This window comes from Equus asinus, chromosome 23 (assembly GCF_041296235.1).
Source record: "Equus asinus isolate D_3611 breed Donkey chromosome 23, EquAss-T2T_v2, whole genome shotgun sequence".
Taxonomy (NCBI): domain Eukaryota; kingdom Metazoa; phylum Chordata; class Mammalia; order Perissodactyla; family Equidae; genus Equus; species Equus asinus.
Window position 1 is genome coordinate 39,138,809 of NC_091812.1, and position 20,191 is coordinate 39,158,999.

General features: G+C 37.3%; 1 protein-coding gene across 7 annotated transcripts in view; it reads left to right on the forward strand.

The window, feature by feature from the left end:
* The window catches only part of JAK2 (Janus kinase 2), a 136,899-nt gene that overhangs the window by 31,524 nt on the left and 85,184 nt on the right, over window positions 1–20,191 (forward strand). For 3 of the 7 annotated variants that reach the window (XM_014860724.3, XM_044756571.2, XM_044756568.2), the window contains exon 3: window positions 12,412–12,657. In XM_014860724.3, the coding sequence (XP_014716210.1) occupies window positions 12,435–12,657 (223 nt within the window). In that variant the 5' untranslated portion in view covers window positions 12,412–12,434. Of the gene's footprint in view, window positions 1–9,860; window positions 9,992–12,411; window positions 12,658–16,318; window positions 16,422–20,191 lie in introns of all 7 variants that reach the window. The other 4 variants (XM_070495414.1, XM_070495413.1, XM_070495412.1 and 1 more) reach the window with 3 other exon arrangements.

Below are 20,191 nucleotides of genomic sequence, written 5' to 3' on the forward strand. Positions count from 1 at the left end.
CTGTTAATTTTTATAAAAAAAGACTAATGGGATTTTGATTGGGATTGTATTAAGTTTGTATATCAATTTGGGAAGAGTTGACAGGTTAGCAATGTAAATTCTTCCATTCCATAAAAGTTATTTAGATTTTCTTTAATTTTTCTCAAGTTTTTTAGTTTTCATATGCTGAATTAGAACATCTTTCATTAAAGATCCCTAAAATATTTTTTTTGATGCTATCATGATCGTACCTTTAAGACTTCATTTTGTGATTTTGTTGTTCGTATGTGTTTAAAAATGTAGATTTTATTTTTCAGGTACGGTAACACCAACAGAGCAGGAAACCATTGCCATTGCAAAGATAGTTGTTACATTCACAGATCCCAAGAGGAGGAGTCATGCCATGCTATGTAGGGGCACAAAGGGAAACCTGATCAGGGCTGGTCAGGAGGCAGAGAGAGTGAGGGGAAGGTGTAGGCAAGAGCCTTTATTGTGGTCTCTGTGGGATGGAATGGTAAGGCAAGGTAAGTGCATTTAGGATGGGCTAGTTTGAATAATTTCAGTGCGCTTTGGGTCACAGAACCTGTCCCTCGTTGTCCGATATCTGGCCCTGGGATGATTAAGACCCAGTGTAAGAACTTGATAGAGGAGGTGATTGAGGTTATGGGTTCTAGACCAATTGGTTTGCATAGGAAAGGTGCCCTCACAGGTGAGTTCTTTGCTATCTCTAGGAATTGGCTAGCCATGGAAGCGGCAGGCCTTTCAGGGTCATCCAGGCCCCAAGATGTCAAAGCATCAAGAATAGAATAAAGAGACATAATTAATACAATATATAGGAATACAGTTGGTTTTGTTTTTTTGTGTGTGATGTATCCTGTGACATTGGTAAATTCACTAAGTTCTAATAAATTTTTTGTAGAATCCTCGGGATTGTCTATGTACACAATCATCTTGTTTGCAACGAAAGACAGTTTTACTTATTTTCCATCTCTAAGTCTTAAGACTTTTAGGTTTTTTGTTTTGTTTTATTTTTTAACCTAATGGCATCAGATAGACCCTCCAGTTCTGATAAGAAATGATAGTGGGCATCCTTGCCTTGTTTCTGATCTTATGGAGAAAGCATTCAATATTTAATCATTAAATGTGATGTTAGCTGAACATAGTTTATAGACGTTCTTTATTTTATTGAGGGAGTTCCTTTCTTTTCCTAATTTATTGGCAGACATTTTTTCATGAATCGATGTTGATTTTTGTCAAGTACTTTTTCTGCAACAATTGAAGTGATCATGTGGTTTTGTTCTATTATTCTGTTAATAAGGTAAATTATATTGGCTCACCTTCAAATGTTAAACTAACTCGCCTTCCAGGGATAAACCCTACTTGGTCATGATGTTCTGACCTTTTTATATATTGCTGTGTTCTCTTATTTTGTTATGTTCTTGAGGAACATATGCCTGTAATTTGCTTTTATGCTACTCTTTGGTACCAGGGTAATTGTAGCCACATAAAATGATTTGTGAAGTATTTCCTACTTCTGTTTCCTGTAAGAGTTTGTATAGAATTGTTATTTCTTCCTTAAATGTTTGACAGGCTTTACCAGTGAAGTCATTTTGGCCTGGAGATTTCTTTGTTGGGTAGGTGTTTAATGAGGAATTCAATTCATTGAATAGATATGATGCTATTTAGGTTTTTTGTTTCTTCCTGTGTCGGTTTTGGTAATTTGTATCTTTCAAGGAATTTGTCCATTACATCTGTGTTGTTGAAATCATTGGCCTAAAGTTGTCCCTTAGAACCCCTTATCCACTTACTGTCTATAAGATCTGTAGTGATGTTCTGCTTTTATTCCTGCTATTGATAATTTATGGTTTTCTCTCTCTCTTTAAATTGATCTTTCTTGTTATAGATTTGTCACTTTTATTAATCTTTTCTAAAATTGACTTTTGGTTTTATTCACTTTTTTAAAAATTGTTTTCTATATTACTGATTTCTGCTCCTCATTCTTTCCTTTCTTTTCCTTTCTCTGGTTTCTTTTTCTAGCTATTTGGAAGCTTAGATAATGGATTTCAGATCTTTCTTCTTTTCTAACATAAGCATTTAAAGTTAAATATTTCTCTCTAAACACTATGTTAGCTGTATCCCCAAGATTTTATTGTTTTTTTCATTATTATTCAGGTGAAAATAATTTCCAGTTTCCCTTTTGATTTCTTCTTTAAACCAGGAGTTATTTAGAAATATGTTAATTTTGCAATATTGGGAGGTTTTCTGGATATTCTTTTAATATAAATTTCTAATTTAATTTCACTGAGGTTCAAGAACATACTTCTTATGAATTCAGTCTTTCCAGATTCACTGAGATTTCGTTTATAGACCAGACCAGCATGTGATATAACTCATGAATGTTCTGTGTACACTTGGAAAGGATGTACATTTCTGCAGTTGCTGGTTACATTTACTTGGTTGGTGATGTTCAGGTCTTCAATATTGTTACTCCTCCCTGCTTTGCTTTCTCTCTCTCTCTCTCTTTTCTTTTTTTGGCTTATAACATTGTGTAAATTTCAGGTTACATTATTATATTTCGGTTTCGGTATAGACCACATTGTGTTCACCACCAGTAGTCTAGTTTTTGTCCATCACCATACATATGTGCCCCTTTACTCCTTTCACCATCCCCCACCCTCTTCCCCTCTGGTAACTAGTAATCTGTTTTCCTTCTTGATGTGTTTATCTTCCACATGTGAATGAAATCATACAGTGTTTGTCTTTCTCTGTGTGACTTATTTCACTTAGCATAATACACTTAAGATCTATCCATGTTGTCTCAAGTGGCGTGATTTTGTCTTTTTTATGGCTGAGTAGCATTCCATTCTATGTGTATATGCTACGTCTTCTTTATCCATTCATCCACTGATGGGCACTTGGGTTGCTTCCATGTCTTGGCTATTGTGAATAATGCTGCAGTGAACATAGGGGTACATAAATCTCTTTGAATTGTTGATTTCATGTTCTTTGGATAAATACCCAGTAGTGGGATAGACTGATCATATGGTATTTCTGTTTTTATTTTTTGAGAAATCTCCATACTGTTTTCTGTAGTGGCTACACCAGTTTGCATTCTCACCAGCAGTGTATGAGAGTTCCCTTTTCTCCACATACTCTCCAACATTTGTTAGTTCTTGTGTTGTTAATTATAGCCATTCTGACAGGTGTGAAGTGATGTTGTAGTTTTGGTTTGCGTTTCCCAAATAATTAGTGATGTTGAACACCTTTTCATGTGCCTGCATCAACAAAATGAAAAGACAGCCAACAAACTGGGAGAAAATATTTGCAAATCAGATATCTGACAAGGGGTTAATTTACAAAATATATGAAGAACTCATACAATTCAGCTACAAAAAAATAAAACAACCTGATCAAAAAATGGGCAGAGGATATGAACAGATATTTTTCCAGAGAAGATGTACAGATGGCCAACAGGCACATGAAAAGATGTTTTTACTTATTTTTTATTTTTGTTAATTCCTGACAGAGGAGTATTAAAATTTCTAGCTATAATAGTTGTTTTGTCTATTTCTCTCTTCACATTTTTGCTTCATGTAATTTAAACTGATGATTTGCATATATATATGAAGTCTAGTTTTTAAATGTTTTTTAATGATTTTTTAAATGTTCTGTTTAAGAGATGTCATAAGGTATTTTCCATTTTTTTGGAATGTTTATTCCAGAAAAATGTTTATTCCTTTTACACGTTAGCCATCTCAAAATAATAGTTGTGTATGGTGTAAAGTAGAGGTCAAGGTTCTTTTTTTTCCTCCTTCTTATATGAATAGCCAGTTTACTGAGAAACATTTAGTGAAAAGACCAACATTTCTCCACCAAAATGCAGTGACATATCTGTTCTAAATTGGGTGACCTTATGTGAGGATGTTTCTTTGGTCTCTGTTCTGTTTACCTAATTGTTCATATTTATGCTAACACTAACCTGACTTAATTACTCTAACCTTATTGTAAATCTTGATGTCTAATAGTGTAAATCTCCCAGTTTGCTCTTCAGGACTGTTTTTGCTATTGTAAATCGCTTGTTTACTTTTTTTTCTTTTCTGGGTGTTTTAGTAGTTCTCTGTTGCTTCTTTTCTTGCTTTCTTCCCTAGTGGTTTGATGGCTTTCTTTAGTTATATGTTTGATTTCTTTCCTCTTACTCATGTTTTTATTTATTATCGGTTTCTGGTTTGTGATTACCATGAGGTTCCTATATAATATTCTACGTATATAGCGTTCTATGTTGAGTTGATAGTCTCTTTAGCTTGACCTCTTTCTGTAAGCTCTGCTCTTTTATTCCCCTCCTGCTACATATTATGTTTTTGAAGTCGTATCTAATCTCATTTTGTGTATGTCTATCAGTTACCCTCTTACCATTGAAATAGGTAATTTCAGTACTTTTGTCTTTTAACCTTTATATTATCTTCATAGGTGATTGATCTGCTACCTTTATGGTATTTTTGCCTTTATCATTTTTTATACTTTTCTTATTCCTATTTGTGATCTTCTCTTTCCCACTTAAATAAGTCCCTTCAGCATTTCTTGTAGAACTGGTTTCCTTGTGATAAACTCCTTTAATTTTTGCTTGTCTGGGAAACACTTTCTCTCTCCTTCCAATGTGAATGATAACCTTGCCGGATAGAATATTCTTGGGTGTAGGTTTTTCCTTTCAGCACTTTAAATAAATCATGCCACTCTCTTCTGGTGTGTAGGGTTTCCGCTGAGAAGTCTGCCGATAGCCTTCTGGGCTTTCCTTTCTATGTCACTTGTTGTCTTTCTCTTGCTACTTTTAGGATTCTCTATCTTTAATTTTGGACATTTTATTTATAATGTGTCTTGGTGTGGGCCTCTTTGGGTTGATTTGGTGCTCTCTGTGCTTCCTGTACTTGGATGTCTGTTTCCTTCCTTAGATTAGGAAAGTTTTCAGCTATTATTTCTTCAAATAGATTCTCTGCCCCTGTTTCTCTCTCTTCTCCTTCTGAGACACCTATGATGTGAACATTAGTGTGCATAATATTGTCCCAGAGTTCCCTTAGTCTATTCTCATTCTTTTTAAGTCCTTTTTTTTTAATCAGTTCAACTTGGGTGATTTCCTCTCGTCTTTTCTCCAGCTCGCTGATCCCTTCTTCTGTATCATCTACTCTGCTATTGAGTCCCTCTAGTGAATTTTCCATTTCTAGTATTGTATTTTTCATTTCTGATTTTTTTTTAATATTTTCTAAATCTTTGTTGACATTCTCACTGTGTTCATCCAGTCTTCTCTCGATATCAGTGAGCATCGTTATGAGTTTTTGTTTGAAGTCTTTGTCAGGTAGATTGCTTATTTTTGTTTCTTTTAGTTCTTTGTTGGGGGTTTTGTGGTGTTCTCTTGCTTGGAATGTATGCCTTTGCCTCATCACTATGCCTCTTTCTCTGTGCTTATGTCTGTGTGTTAGGTGATTCAGCTGTGTCTCCTATCTTGGAGAAGTGGCCTTATGTAAGAGACGCTTTTTGAGGTCTGACTGTGTGCTTCTCTCTCGTCACCAGTCCAGATATTCCAGGAGTGACCCCTGTTCACACAAGGCTACTTGTGTCCTGCTGCTGTAGCAGGGTTACTCTTACTGCAGGTACCCAGGGAGTCTAGGCTTTCCCTCCCTGGCTGGCTGTTTGTAAATTGGGTTTTTGAAGCACCAGCACCAGTAGCTACAAGGGCTAATAGCTCACTCCTCTTGCAGTTTTCCTGTTAATTGAGTCGCACCCAGTGTGGCTAGATGTTAGGCTCATGGGCTTACAGCCGTTGTAGGCCTCAGGCCTGCAAGGCTGATGTCAGCTCTCTTTGGATTGCAGCTGAGTGGGGCTAGCCCTAGGCACAGGAGCACCCAATTGTTTCAGGCTTTGGAAGGTGGGACTGATCCTCTTTGTGTCTGTTTGTGAAAGATAGGTCTTCTGCCACTGATAAGTCCCACCCCCATAGTTCAACATAGTCCTGGCCCATGCATACTTCCCGACTCCCTTGAGTGTACCCAGTCACCCCACTTCAGAGGCTCCTACCTCTGCACCAGTGTCCCCCACAGTTTACATGGTGTTCACACAGGCCCTGCCCCACAGAGGTAGACACACTTGCCTGCCTGTGGAGGATCAAGGCACCCAGTCTATGCAGGCTGACTAGTAGCCTGAGGGCTTGCTGTTGGGTGTGGTCAGTCCCTAGGGCAGGCTGCCTGCCCTGGCTGAACTGGATTAAATCTGCCCTCCAGTGGCTATGGCAGACCCCTGGGCTAACAGGCCAGCAGAAGAACTTCAGTGTTGTCTGCCAGTGTCTGTGTCAACACACCTGTACTAGGTCACAACAATGGCTGCCATCAAAGTCTCATTCTCTGGAGAGGTCTCACCTCTCACTGAGATGCACCCAGAGCCTACCAGGTTAGTCTCTTTTCACCAAAGGATTGTGCAGCTTTCTGTCTGGTGATTTTAGGTTGCTCTCTGAGCTGGGTGAGTTTGTGCCTGGGCCCTTTAAGGGCCAAGTTTTTTGGCTTTCGTCCAGTAGCTTTTCTGAGGGTATTCCCTGTTGCAATTAATAGCCAGTGAAGCCAAATAGTAGGACACTCCTCTCAGTTCTGCTGAGTCTGAAGGATGCTTATAGTGGTAATGTGCCCCCGTTAAGGTCCCCACTTCTCCAAGGAAGGCTGCGTACCTTAGGGTGGCTCCTGCCCAGCTGGGTGTGAAGCTCTGCCACTCCCGAAGCTGGCTTTTTTCCTCTCCAGAAGGAATTTCTGCCTCTTCTGCCTCAGTGAGGACTGTCCATTGTTTTGGGGGTTCTTTTTACCTGGTTTTCAGGTCTCTCTCTGTGGTAATTTTTCCAAGAATATTTGTAATCTGGTTGTGTTCGTGGGAGGAGCTGAGTTCAGAGTCCACCTATGCCGCCATCTTCACAAGATCTCTCTGAATGCATGTTTTCATCAATCATATTTATATGTATAGGTAGAAGCTCTGAGTAGTTAGAATTAAATCAAACTCTTTTATAGTTTCCTCATTCTTTGGTGTTATGACCCTTTGATGTGTGTAAGTATAAGACTTAAAATTAAGCTTTGTCTCCTCTCAGAAGATCCTTTTAATGTGAACCCAGGCATCTTTAACACCAATAAAATTTCTTCCTTTATTTAAAAAAGTGTTTTTTTTCTTCTTTGTGGTGTTCTTCTTCCTCCATCTAGAGCTCTTAGAGTTGTACATTCTGGATTGAACTCTCATATTTCTCTCTCTCTCTCTTTTTGATCTAGGAAACTAGGTGTTCGTTTTGACTCTGTCTTCCAAGTTACAAATTAGTTCTTTTCAGTTGTATTATTCAGCCCGTTCATTGAATTGTCATCTTTTTTCTTCAATTTTTTAAACTATTTCCATTTTACACTTCTTTTTCACGAACATCTAAATGATGCTTTATGTTTTCAAAATATGCTTAAATCTCTCTGAGGATACCAAGTAGAATTTTTTTTTTTTTAAGTTGTCTTCCCTATATTATCTCAGTTTCTTCTGGGGTCAGTTGTTCTGCTGTTCATTTTGTTTCTCCTCTTTTATGCTTCCTTCCCCCAATCCAATTCCCAATATTTGATGATCCTTGATTATCTTTGCATATTTGTGCTTTTTGTATGTGTGTGCAGAAAACTTTTTTTAATACTTGTTGATGCCCTTTCTCTGTATATTTTAAATAGTGTCCATTTCCTCTACTTTCGCTTCTCTTGTCACATTTTCCTATCTACTATTGATCTTCTAGGAATTGTTCTAAATTTTTGATTTGCTGATTTTCTTATTTGTCTGAGCTATCATAAATTTATTCATATATAGTTTTCATTTAACTCTTTTCCATCCCTTTGGCACTTGTCATCTCTTTTACATCTATTATAAACTCCACCATATGTTATTATCATTAATGCTTTAAACAGTTGGCTGTTGTCTTTGAAAAATTTTAAAAAAGGAAAGAAAAATAGTGTGTTATAATTACCCACATGCTTACTATTTTTGGGTTCTTCATTCCTTTCTACAAATCTGAATTTGCATCTAGTATCATTTCCCTTTAATCCAGAGAACTTTCTTTAGCATTTCTTATAGTTTTGGCTTGGTGGTAGTGTGTTCTCTTAGGATCCATTTATCTGAAAATATATTTATTTTGCCTTAAATTTTAAGGTTATTTTTGTGGGTTATAGATAGCCAAAGCAGTCTTGAGAAAGAAGAACACAGCTGGAGGCATTACTATCCTTGATTTCAAACTCTGTTATAAAGTGGTAGTAATCGAAACAGTATTGTATTGGTATGAAAACAGACACATAGATTAATGGAACAGAATAGAGAGCCCCTAAATAAGCCCATGTGTATATGGTCACTTAATTTTCGATAGAGGAGCAAAGAATACAAAGAATTTACGATACAAGAAAGGATAGTCTCTTTAATAAGTGGTGTTAGGAAAATTGGATAGCCATATGTGAAAGAATGGAACAAACCTGTATCTCACATCATACACAAAAGTCAACTCAAAATGGATTAAAGACTTGGACGTAAGACCTGAAACCATTAAATTCTTAGAAGAAAACATATGGGTTATCTCCTTTACATTGATCCCGACAATGATTTTTTAAAATTTGATACCAAAAGCAAAGACAGCAAAAGCAAAAATAAACAAGTGGGACTACATCAAACTAAAATGCTTCTCCTTGGCAAAGGAAACCATCGACAAAATGAAAAGGCAGCCTATGGAATGGGAGTAAATATTTCCCTACAATCTATCTGGTAAGGTGATAATATGCAAAATATACAAGGAACTCATGCTACTAAATAGCAAAAAATCCCCAAATAGCCCAGTTAAAAAGTGAGTAAAGGACCTGAATAGACATTTTTCCAAAGACATAAAGATGGCCAATAGGTACATGAAAAGATGCTCAATATTACTAATCATCAGGGAAATGTAAATCAAGACTACAATGAAATATTACCTCACACTTGTTAGGATAACTATCATCCAAAAGACAAGAGATAACAAATAATGGAGAGATGTGGAGAAAAGGGAACCCTTGTATGTTGTTGGTGGCTATGTAAACTGGTACAGCCACTATAGAAACAGTGTGGAAGTTCCTCAAGAAATAACAAGTAGACCTCTTATATGATCTGGCAATCCCAATTCTGAGTATATATCCAATGGAAGCTTAACCATTATCCTAAAGAGTTATCTGTATTCCCACCTTCATTGCAGCTTTATTCACAACAGCCAAGGTCTGGAAGCAACCTAAGTATTTGTCAGCACATGAATGCATCAAGAAAATATGGTGTATATGTATGTGTGTGTATACATACACACACAGGAATATTATTCAGCCTTAAAAATGGAATACCTGTTATTTGTGACAACGTGGTCAGCCTGGAGGGTATTATGCTAAGTGAAATAAGCTAGACAGCACCACAAATGCTGCATGATATCACTTGTATGTGGAATCTTACCCAAAAAAGAAGTCTGACTCTAAGAAACTGTAGAAAAGTGCTTGCCAGGGTCTGGGGATTGGGCAAAATAGGGAGAGACTGGTTAAAGGGTACAGATTTTTGGTAATAAGATAAATAAGGTCTGAGGAGCTAATGTATAACATGATAACTATAATTGCTAACACTGTATTGTATAATTGAAATTTTCTAAGGGAATAAGACTTAAATGTCCACCTTCTCCCTCCACCCCCCACCTCTCGCCAAAAAAAGGTAAATACATGATGTAATGCATATGTTAATTAACTCAATGGAGGAAAATCCTTTCACAATGTATACATGTATTAAACCGTCATGTTGTGTACTTTAAATATTTTACAATTTCATTTGTCAATTATATCTCTGTATAGCAGGAAAAATTTTTTTTTCAAACAAAGACTATCACTTGAAAACTTAGGGCCTCACTGAGAGATCTACTGAAAGATATATTTCAGCAGGAAAAAGTGGGTCCAGAAGGAAGACAATAGGAGTCAAAATAATGGTGAGCACAAATTGATGATATTCCAGCAGATTTGCTCTTTAATGGCTAAGAATTCATTTTAGATGACTTTTATAATCAAGTAACAAAGTGTAATACAGTGAGAGAACTATTTTTTAAATTTTGTATGTTTGAACAAATTAAAATTATTTAAATTTGCATATCCATTTGCAGATGAACTTTGAAAATCTTAGTTTTGTTAGCAATTGCCAGTTTTTTGTTTTATTTTGTTTTTATATGCTGATAGTTGCATGTTATTTGAATAACTATTAACTCAGGTATTTTCTCTAATAGATTCAAATCCTTATAGTTGAATATAGAACTAAATTTCACGTTGCAATTAACTTAATAATCAGTTTTTCTTTTCTTTAAAATGTGTAGTTAAAACAGTACTTAGCACATAGTAAATACTGTATGAGTGTTTGCTGCATTCCCATCCTCTCCCTTCATATAGCTCTGCTTATGATTTAAATGATTACATCTATGGGAAAGGTTGTCAGATTTTCAGGTCTTCCGAATACCCATCTCATGTTTTAGCTGCCAGCTAAATTTTGGTGTAATTGCCCTACTTACATTTCTAAGTGAAAGTGTGTAAAACAGTAGTCCTTATTCTCCTTACTTTCCAATGTTAAGGGGCAAAGTCCTTTTCATTTCCTTATTTCCATTAATGGTATTATGGACTCTCAAGTTTGAAATCCTCATTGTCTTTCAGTCCTGGATTCTTCTGTATTCAGTTGGTTACCAGGTTGCATCAAGTCTTGCTCTTAGATTATCTCTCATCATTCATCTGTTGCTGTTTCAGTTCAGAGTCTCACTACTGCCTCGACTATTGCAGTAGCTTTGTAACCATTCATCACTTCATCTTTCTAATTCATCATTGACTGTGGGATGAAGTTTAACTCCTTCAGTCTGATGTTCAGAGCTTCCTTCGTTTTGTACAATATCGGGTAGGATTGCATTTATTTGCAAGTAACAAGATGTCTAGTGATAGATTATTCTTGACATTCATTCATCTGCTTAAAGTTGCCAGGTCATTTATTCTCTTGGCCTTTCCTTCATGGTTGCCTCATGGTTTTAAGGTGACTGCTCTACCCTATATTCATGATCAGATTCAGGTAGGAAGAAGTTGAAGGGGAAAAAGCAAAAGGAGGCATGCCAGCTAAGTCATCCTCCATTTAAGGAGTGAATGATCCTGAAAATATCACCCAACAACTTTCACTTAAATCTCATTTGCTGAAACTAGTTCACATGGCTATCCATCTGTGGGCAAGGACAGTTTTTTGGGGTACATTGATATCTCCAACAAAATTGGGTTTCTGTATCAAGGAAAAAAGGGAAAAATGCCTACTGGCTATGTAGTTGCAATTTTGCTAGAAGTATCCATCTGAATTTTTAATCCTTTCCTAAATGGTATAAATTCTCAAATACTTCACTTAGCCCAATAAATTACTGAACATGTCTTATGCCTTTCTACTCTTTAGCACAGTTCCACTCTCCCGGAATGTCCTTCTTTCATCCATCTAAATCTGTTACCAAAACCAAAGTGAGTTCACCTCCTGGCGGGTAAAATCAGACTCTCCACCAGAAGTAGTTATCTCACAAAGTAAAGTATATTTGTGGCAAATAGGAGACCATGAGGAATCATTTCCAAAGTCATGGCATCACCGAACAAAGGGAAGTAGGCATCTTTTATTTCGGATGGGGAATGAATATTCAAAAGGGAGAGGTGGGTATTCTCTTGCACAGGCTCAGTTGGAAAACATGTTTCCACATACACTGCAGGTTATGGTAAAAAGGCTCTAGCTCCTCCTGGAGAGGAGATCTTAGCATTAAAAATAAGGTAAAAGTCATAGGCGTGTCTCATAGCTCTTGTGGTGAGGCTTGGTCTGGTTCAGGGTGGTTGGTGCTTGCATCTCCTTAACGTGACAAAAGGGGAAAAACAGTTAAATGCTTCCAGACCCACCCTTGAGTACCTCGGGGCAACTAGTGACAAATCCAATCCATTGTTTAAGATCAGTTTTAAATATGACTTCCTCTAATAAAACTGATCAGTTAATCCTAGCTTGAAATGTTATTTTTTCCTCTCCGGATACCAATAAGCAATTGTCAGAGTAATTTCATTTGTTGAGAAATCATGTCTACTCATGGGATCTCTTCTTTTGTTCTCTGTAACTGATATTGTTTGTTTTGTTAGTGTCACATTTATATCATAGTTCTTTACGATATAAACTTAAGTTTTATTGTCCTTATTTACAGGAAGTTTGTAACCTTGATATCTCTCTCTGTGCTTTGTATATAGTAGTAGATAATATTTAATTGGTTAATGGATTTGACAGAGTCACTGCTGTCACTGAAGACTTCTTTGTATGTGAAGGATACCTTATCAATATCACTTTCATTTGTTACTTTGTTTTCTCTTACAGACCAATGTTCTGAGAAAGACTGCATGGGAATGGCTTGCCTTACAATGGCAGAAATGGAAGGAACATCTGTGTCTGTGCATCAGAATGGTGATATTCCTGGAAATGCTAATTCTGTAAAGCAAGTAGATCCGGTCCTACAGGTGTATCTTTATCATTCCCTTGAGAAAGCTGAAGGAGATTACCTGAAGTTTCCAACTGGGGAGTATGTTGCGGAAGAAATTTGTGTTGCTGCTTCTAAAGCTTGCGGTAAGTATTAAAAAACAGTATATTTTTCTTATTAATAGATCGTTGCTTTAATTATTACTACTCTAATACAACGTACATGTATAATGCTTTATTTTTGGTTCTTTTTATGCTTATATGGCTGGCAGGTATGTTGTCACATGCATATAAAATAAGAACATTACTAGAGTAGAATTTAAGGTAAATGTGCCTTGGGCTAGTGCGATAGACTGTTAGTGTTCCCCCCAAATTCATGTTAAATCCTATTCCTCCAGCATGATGGTATTTGGAAGTGGGGCCTTCGGGAGGTGATTAGGTCATGAGGGTGGATCCCTCATCAATGGGTTTAATACCTTTATAAAAGAGACCTGAGAGAGATCTATGAACCAGGAATTGGGTCCTCAATAACACCAAATCTGCTGGCACCTTGATTTTTACACTTCCCAGCCTTCAGAATTGTGAGAAATAAATTTCTGTTTATAAGCCACGTAGTCTATGGTATTTTTGTTACAGCATTCCGAGTGGACTAAAACAAAAACTGATACTGAAGTGCGGGAGCTGTTGTAACAAATTCCTAAAAATGTGGAAGTGGCTTTGGAATTGGGTAATGGAAGAGTTTTGAGGTACATGCTAGAAAAAGCCTACATTGTTGTGAATGGAGCTTTAAAGGCGATTTTGGTGAGGACTCAGAAAGGAAAGAGGAGAGTGAAGAGAAAGCCTCGATTTTCCTAGAGACTACTAATTAATCTTGAACAGAATGTTGGTAGAAATTTGTATGATAAAGGCCATTCTGCTGTGGTCTCAGATGGAAATGAGGAACATGCTATTGGAAACTGGAGGAAGAGTGGTCCTTGTTGTAAAGTGGCAAAGAACTTGCCTGAATTGTGGTTTAGTGTTTTGTGGAAGGTAGAACTTGAGAGCAATAAAATTGGATATTTACTTGAAGTAATTTCTAAGCAAAGTGTTGAAGGTGTAGCTTGACTCTTCCTGACTGCTTATAGTAAAATCTGAAAAGAGAGAAAATGAAGTCAGAATTGTTAAACAAAAGGAAGCAGAACTTAAAGATTTGGAAAATCCCTGCTTATCCATGTTGTGAAAAATGAGAAAGCCTGGTTGGAGGAGAGTGCTAAGGTTGTGGCCAAGCAACCATTTGAAAAGATTAGTATGGATCGGATATCTCAACAGAAACCAGGAGCTATTCCCTAAGAGAATGGACGAATGACCCTGAAGGCAATTCAGAAATCATTAGGGCTGCCCCTGTGCAGTGTCCCTGGGATCCAACTGATTTCAGAGGAGGAGCTGCCAGCCTTGGAGACCTTGCACTTGCTGCTGAGTGCTGGTGCATTGTGGGTGCTGAGCTTCTTGGCTGTCCCAAGTGTGGCTCTGGCAGTCCCCGGTGCAGAAGGTGCGCCTCTGGAGAGTGCAGGCAAACTTTGATGGAGTAAGCCATCTCCAGTAGTGGAAATTGCACAGGCCCAGAGGGCATGCCTGCCTCCACCTAGATTTCAAAGGACAGGAGCTACCCAAGTCTGTAGGGGCAGGGCTTCCAGGAGCATTGGGGGCCCAACCTCCGCCTGGCAAAGCTGCAGGGGCAGGAATGCTGCGCTAGTGTGTCTTGTAAGCCAGACCTCTGTGCCAGGGAGCCTGGAGGGCAGAATGGAAATGTCTGTCCTATGCCTGTCCCACCATGTATTTTGGAAGTGCATAACTTGTTTGATTTCCCAGGCTCGCAGCTGGAGAGCGGTTTGCCTCAGGATGAATCATACCTTGAGTCTCACCCAAACATGATTTACATGCTATTTACGTTAGCCTTTGAACTCAGAGTTTTGAGTTGATGCTGGAATGAGTTAAGACTTTTGGGGCTCTTGGGATGGAATGAATATATTTTGAATGTGAAAAGGCCATTAATTTGGAGGGACCTAGGGCAGAATACTATAGACTGAATATTTGTGCCCCTCTCTCCCAAATACATTGAAACCTCCTATTCCCCCAATGTCATTGGCAGTGGGGCCTATGGAAGGTGATTAAGTCATAAGCTTAAGGTGTCCCCTTAGCTCAGTTGCTTTTTCACCGCTGTGTGGCTTAGTTATAGAACTTGTCTCCTTGGATTATGAATATTTGTGTCTCGTTTTTAAGATATAGTCAGTTATGTTATAATGTGACATACATGTTCCTAAAATGCACTATGCTCTACAAAACTCTGCAGTAAAAGCCACAGGACTTATAGGAAAAATGAGGTTAGGGGCACCACACTAAAAAACTTTGTGACATTAAAATAAATAAATAACTAAAACAAGAAAAACAGAACATGTTAAATGGTAAAGAAATATACGAATGCTGCAATAAATTTGTCACTTTACCTAAAAAAATCATGTGTGCTTCTAGAAGTGGATGTTAGAAAGGTTGTAGTTTATGAATTATTGTGAAGTGATAGAAGGAAAGTTATCTGAAATCAGATGGGAAGTTGTGATACCACATACAGATGAGCTGTGGCTCATGACAGACATCGTAAACTGAGGTGGCTGAAAGATGTTTGCTCCATGTATGTTCTCAGTTTGGATTCCAGGGTGAATGAGTACCCCTTTTCTGAGACATGATATTCTCCTGGTGGAAGGCAGGAAAACATGAGGGCTGCTGGAAGCTTGAAATATTTCTTAATGCCTCTGCTTGGAACCAACACACTTTCGCTTGTGCTTAGATTCCATTGGCCAAACCGAGTCAAATGACCAAGCCAATGTCAGTCATATGGGGTGGTCCTCTCAGGGATGGAGAGGAGAAGAGTGAATATTTGCCAAACAATAATGTAGTCTACTACAGTTTGCCCTCTTGGTCACAAATATTAATTTTCTTTTCTTCAGTATTCAAAACAAACTTTCTCCTCCCCCAAGGAGGATACCCAAAGGTGTCATCCAGTTATAGCATCAGGCTCAAAATCCAGGCTCTCCTCATATTCTCTGTATCGTGTCCAGGTGTTATTCTGCTTGATCCAGAAATCTGTGAACTGAGAAACAGTTATTCTGCTGTATCTTAAACCTTGACAAGTTATATGTCAAATATAGGATATGAGATAATTTTCCATAGCATAGAGACAACAAAATCTAGACAAATTAACTATGTAGAGTTATCTTTTGGAATCCTCCCTCCTCTCTCTGAGCCCTTTGCCAGTTACTCTTCCTTGACTGTTCTGCTCAGGTACCTACTATCTTCATATATACCTTTCCCTTCCCACCCGCAAATACCCTTCATATCTAATTGTAATCACAACTTATATTAATGACTATTTAAGTATGGCTTTGATTGTCTGATAAAATAATTTACAATAAGTTATAAAAGACATAGTTTTAATATTGATATGTTTGTATTTAATGAAGTATCTTGATTATAGTAACTTCTAACTGTAAAAATCTTTAGGGGAGATTTTTTTTTTTAATGGTCTTTATTCTTTTCTCAATCTCCAAAGAGTAGACTATGAAGTTAATTTTACAGCTGCACACCCCTCACCTCTGGAGGAAATTAGAAACGTTCTTCTGCTAGCTAAAATTTATTGACACTGTTAAGTGCTTTATGTGCGTTATTCAGTGCTTAACAATAACACTAGGGTGTGTAGGTATTGTAGTGTGAGTGCCTGATAATTAGCTTTTTTGATTGTAGTATAAGGGCCTGATGTTAAGCTTTTGATTGCCAGGTATCCGCTTCAAAGGCATCCATCTGGAATAAACACATTGCCGGCTACACGACTAGATAAAGAGCCAGTCCACTCCACCCATGAAGTTCCCTTTTTCTGAGAGGTCTGGTTAACTAAGATAACTGACCATTTGACCACTTCCTTTTCCCTGTTTGTGCTTTAATTCCTGCTCTTATGTTTTAAGTTTACCAATGAAGAGTGAACCTGTGAAACCCTTGGCACCCCCACATTAACCTCAATAAAGACAGAATCCCACATCTGTGCTCACTCTCTCTGCCCGCAACCTTGCTGTGTGGCCCCAGGTGTGCTGTGTATGTCTGGATTTGTGAGTAATAAACCTTATTTTTTTTCAAAGTTCTCTGATTGTTGTTGCTGAAGTGTATCTTGCAGTCATAATAACCACAAAGGCTTATCCAGCCACAACATTGACTCCGAAATGGGAAATGTTTGTGGGGGCTTGCCTCAGGCCCAGGTGAGTGCCCGCAGGCGCTTCTGGCCAATAGCAATAGGCTGAGACCAGCACAATACAAGGTGCTATTGTTATCTTTCTTCTAAAGATAAGGAAATTGCCCAAATTACTCTTTATTTGTTAACCTGGCCTTAGAATTCCTTTTGGTGGTTTTGGAATAGAGTTCTCAGGGCCCTAATCTTTAACATGGAAAATTGTTAATAGTTCAGGCATTCATTCAGCCAAGCCAAAACCCAGTGGAACCATATAACCCTGAATCACTTGACCAATGAATAAATGGGTTGGCTCTGTTGTGGAAAGAGAGGTAAATAAGCGAATAATGAAAGGGTGTTGGAAGGGAATAATAAAATGGTGTTGGAAACCATTGTCAGCTCTATTGTGATGTGAGGAAAATAACCAAGATCTCATTGGGGTGGGATTGTTTGTAAAACCTGCTTATCTAGGGTTAAAACCAGCATTTCTAATATTTGGAAAAACTTTTAAAGAGATTAAAAAAATGTGTCTTATATTTATCTACATATTTACTATTTTCAGCAATCTTTATTCCTTTGTGTGAATTCAGATGTCAATTTAGTGTTATTCTTTTGCTTGAAGAACTACTTTCAATATTTTTTTGTAGTGCGGGTCTGCTGGCTATAAATTATCTCACCTTTTGTTTGATTAAAAAGTCTTTATTTTACCATTAATTTTGAAAGACATTTTAGCTGAGTATAGAATTTTATGTATACAATGTTTTCTTTGAGTACTTCTTTCACCATTTCCAGCTTGAATTGTTTCTGATGAGAAATAAGCTGTTGTTCTTTGTTTCTTTGTATTTAATGTCTTTTATTCTCTGATGGTTTTTATGATTTTCTTTTTATCACTGATTTTCAGGAATTTGATTATGATATACTGTGATGCAGTTTTCTTTATGTTTTTTCTGCTTGTGGTTTGTCGAGCTTCTTGGATCTGTGAGTTTAATCCTTTCTTGTTCCTCATCTTCTGGACCTCATTAGTTAGACCTTTTGATATTTTCTGACAAGTTGACTTGCCTTTTTTTTCAGTCTTAGTTCTCTGTGTATTTCATTTTGGTTGGTTTTTATTGCTTTGTCTTCACATTTACCAATCTTTTTCTGAAGTTTCTAATCTGGAAGTTTTATTTGGATTGCTTTTTTATAATTTCCATTAGCTCATCATGTTCATGGTTTACTCTATCTTTAGTAGATGGAGCACATTATAGTACCTGATTTGACTTTATTCACTGATAATTCTACCCTCTCTGTCATTTCTGTATATCCTTCTACTGACTGATATTTCTTCTATTTATGGGTCATGTTTAACTGCTTCTTTGAAGGCCTACAGTTTGTGATTGGATGTTGGACATTGTGATTTACATTGCTGCCTGCTGGATTTGTTGTATTCCTTAAATGTAGTGATGGGCTTTGTTCTCGCCATGTAGTTAGGTAACTTGTGATTTATTTTGCAGCTTTTGAGCCTTCCTTCTTTTTTTTTGTTAAATAATTCAATATTTTAACTGTATTCACAGAGCTATGCAACAATGATGTCAATATTCACCACCCCCAGAAAGAAATCTCATACCCATCAGAAGTCACTCACCTTTTCTTCCCTAGGTCCCCTAATAACCAATCTACTTATATCTCTAGGAATTTGTCTATTTGGGAGATTTCATATAAGTGGAATCATGCAGCTTGTGGTTCTTTGTGACAATGAGTTGAATTCCTGAATCATATAATAACTTTGTGCTTAATCTTTTGTGGAACCACCAGAATGTTTTCAAAGCGTCTGTACCATTTATATTCCCACCAGAAGTGTACAAAAGCCCTAATTTCTCTGTACTCATCAACATTTGTTAGTACCTTTTTTTTAAGAGTTTTTTTTTTTGAAGATTGGCACCTGGGCTAACAACTGTTGCCAATCTTTTTTTTTTTTCCTGCTTTATCTCCCCAAACCCCGCGCCCCCCCCCCCCACAGTTGTATATCTTAGTTGCATGTCCTTCTAGTTGTGGGATGTGGGATGCCACCTCAACGTGGCCTGACGAGCAGTGCCATGTCCACGCCCAGGATCCGAACCCTGGGCCACCGCAGCGGAGCACGCGAACTTAACCACTCGGCCACGGAGCCGGCCCCTATTACCTTCTTTTTGATGGTAGCCATACTAGTGGATGTGACGTTGTATCTTGTTTTTTTGTAAAAGCTTTTATTGATATATAATTCACATATCACACATTTCACCCTTTTAAAATGTACAATTCAGTGGTTTTTAGTTTACTCACAGTTGTCCAACCGTCACATAATCAATTTTAGAACATTTTCATCACCTCAAAAGAAACCCTGTGCTTACTGAGTATCACTTTCCAATTCCCCATCTCTCCCCTGCCTTGGGGAACTATTATTCAACTTTCTGTCTCAGTAAATTTGCCTATTGTAGATATTTCATAAAAATGGGATCATAACCATTGATCAGTTGTTGGACATTTGGGCCGATTCCCACCTTTTAGCTATCATAAATAATGTTTTTATGAACATTAGTATACAGGTTTTTCTGTGGACATGTTTCTGTGGATTTCGTTTCTCTTGTGTATATACCTAGGAGTGGAAATGCTGTGTTAAATGGTAACTCTATGTTTACCTTTTGGAGGAACTACCACACTGTTTTCCAAAGTGACTGCACCATTTTACGTTCATACCAGTAGTCTCTGAGGTTTCTGATTTCTCCATGTTGTTAATAACACTTGGTTATTTGACCTTTAAGAATTATATCCATTCTAGTGGGTGTGAAGTCATATCTTATCGTAGTTCTGATTTTTTTTCCCTGTGATTACTAATAATTTTGAGCATCTTTGCATTGCTTATTGGCCATTGTGTATTTTCTTTGGAGAAACATCTATCAAATTCTTTGCTCACTTTTTAAATGGCTTATTTGTTTGTTTTTGTTGTTGAGTTGTTAGTAGTTATATTTTCTAAATACAGGTCCCTTATCAAATGTATGATTTGGAAATATTTTCTCTCATTTTAGGTTTTGTCTTTTCACTATCCAGATCTGGATAGTGTCCTTTGAAGCAAAGATTTTCAACTTTAATAAAACAGTTTATCTATTTGTGTTATTGTTGCTTGTGTTTTTGTGTCATATGGAAGAATCCATTACCAAATCCAATGTTATGTGGAGTTGCCCCTGCATTTTCTTCTAGGAGTTTTATAGTTTCAGCTGTGATCCATTTTGAGTTAACTTTTGTAGATGGTTTGAAGTGTAGGGCTCCAATGTCGTTCTTTTGCATGTGAATATCCATTTGTTACTGACTTCTCCTACTTTGTGTGGTGTTTATAAGGTTCATCCACTTTGTACTATGTATTAGTACATCTTTCTTTTATGGCTGAATAATATTCAGCTGAATAATATCAAAGAC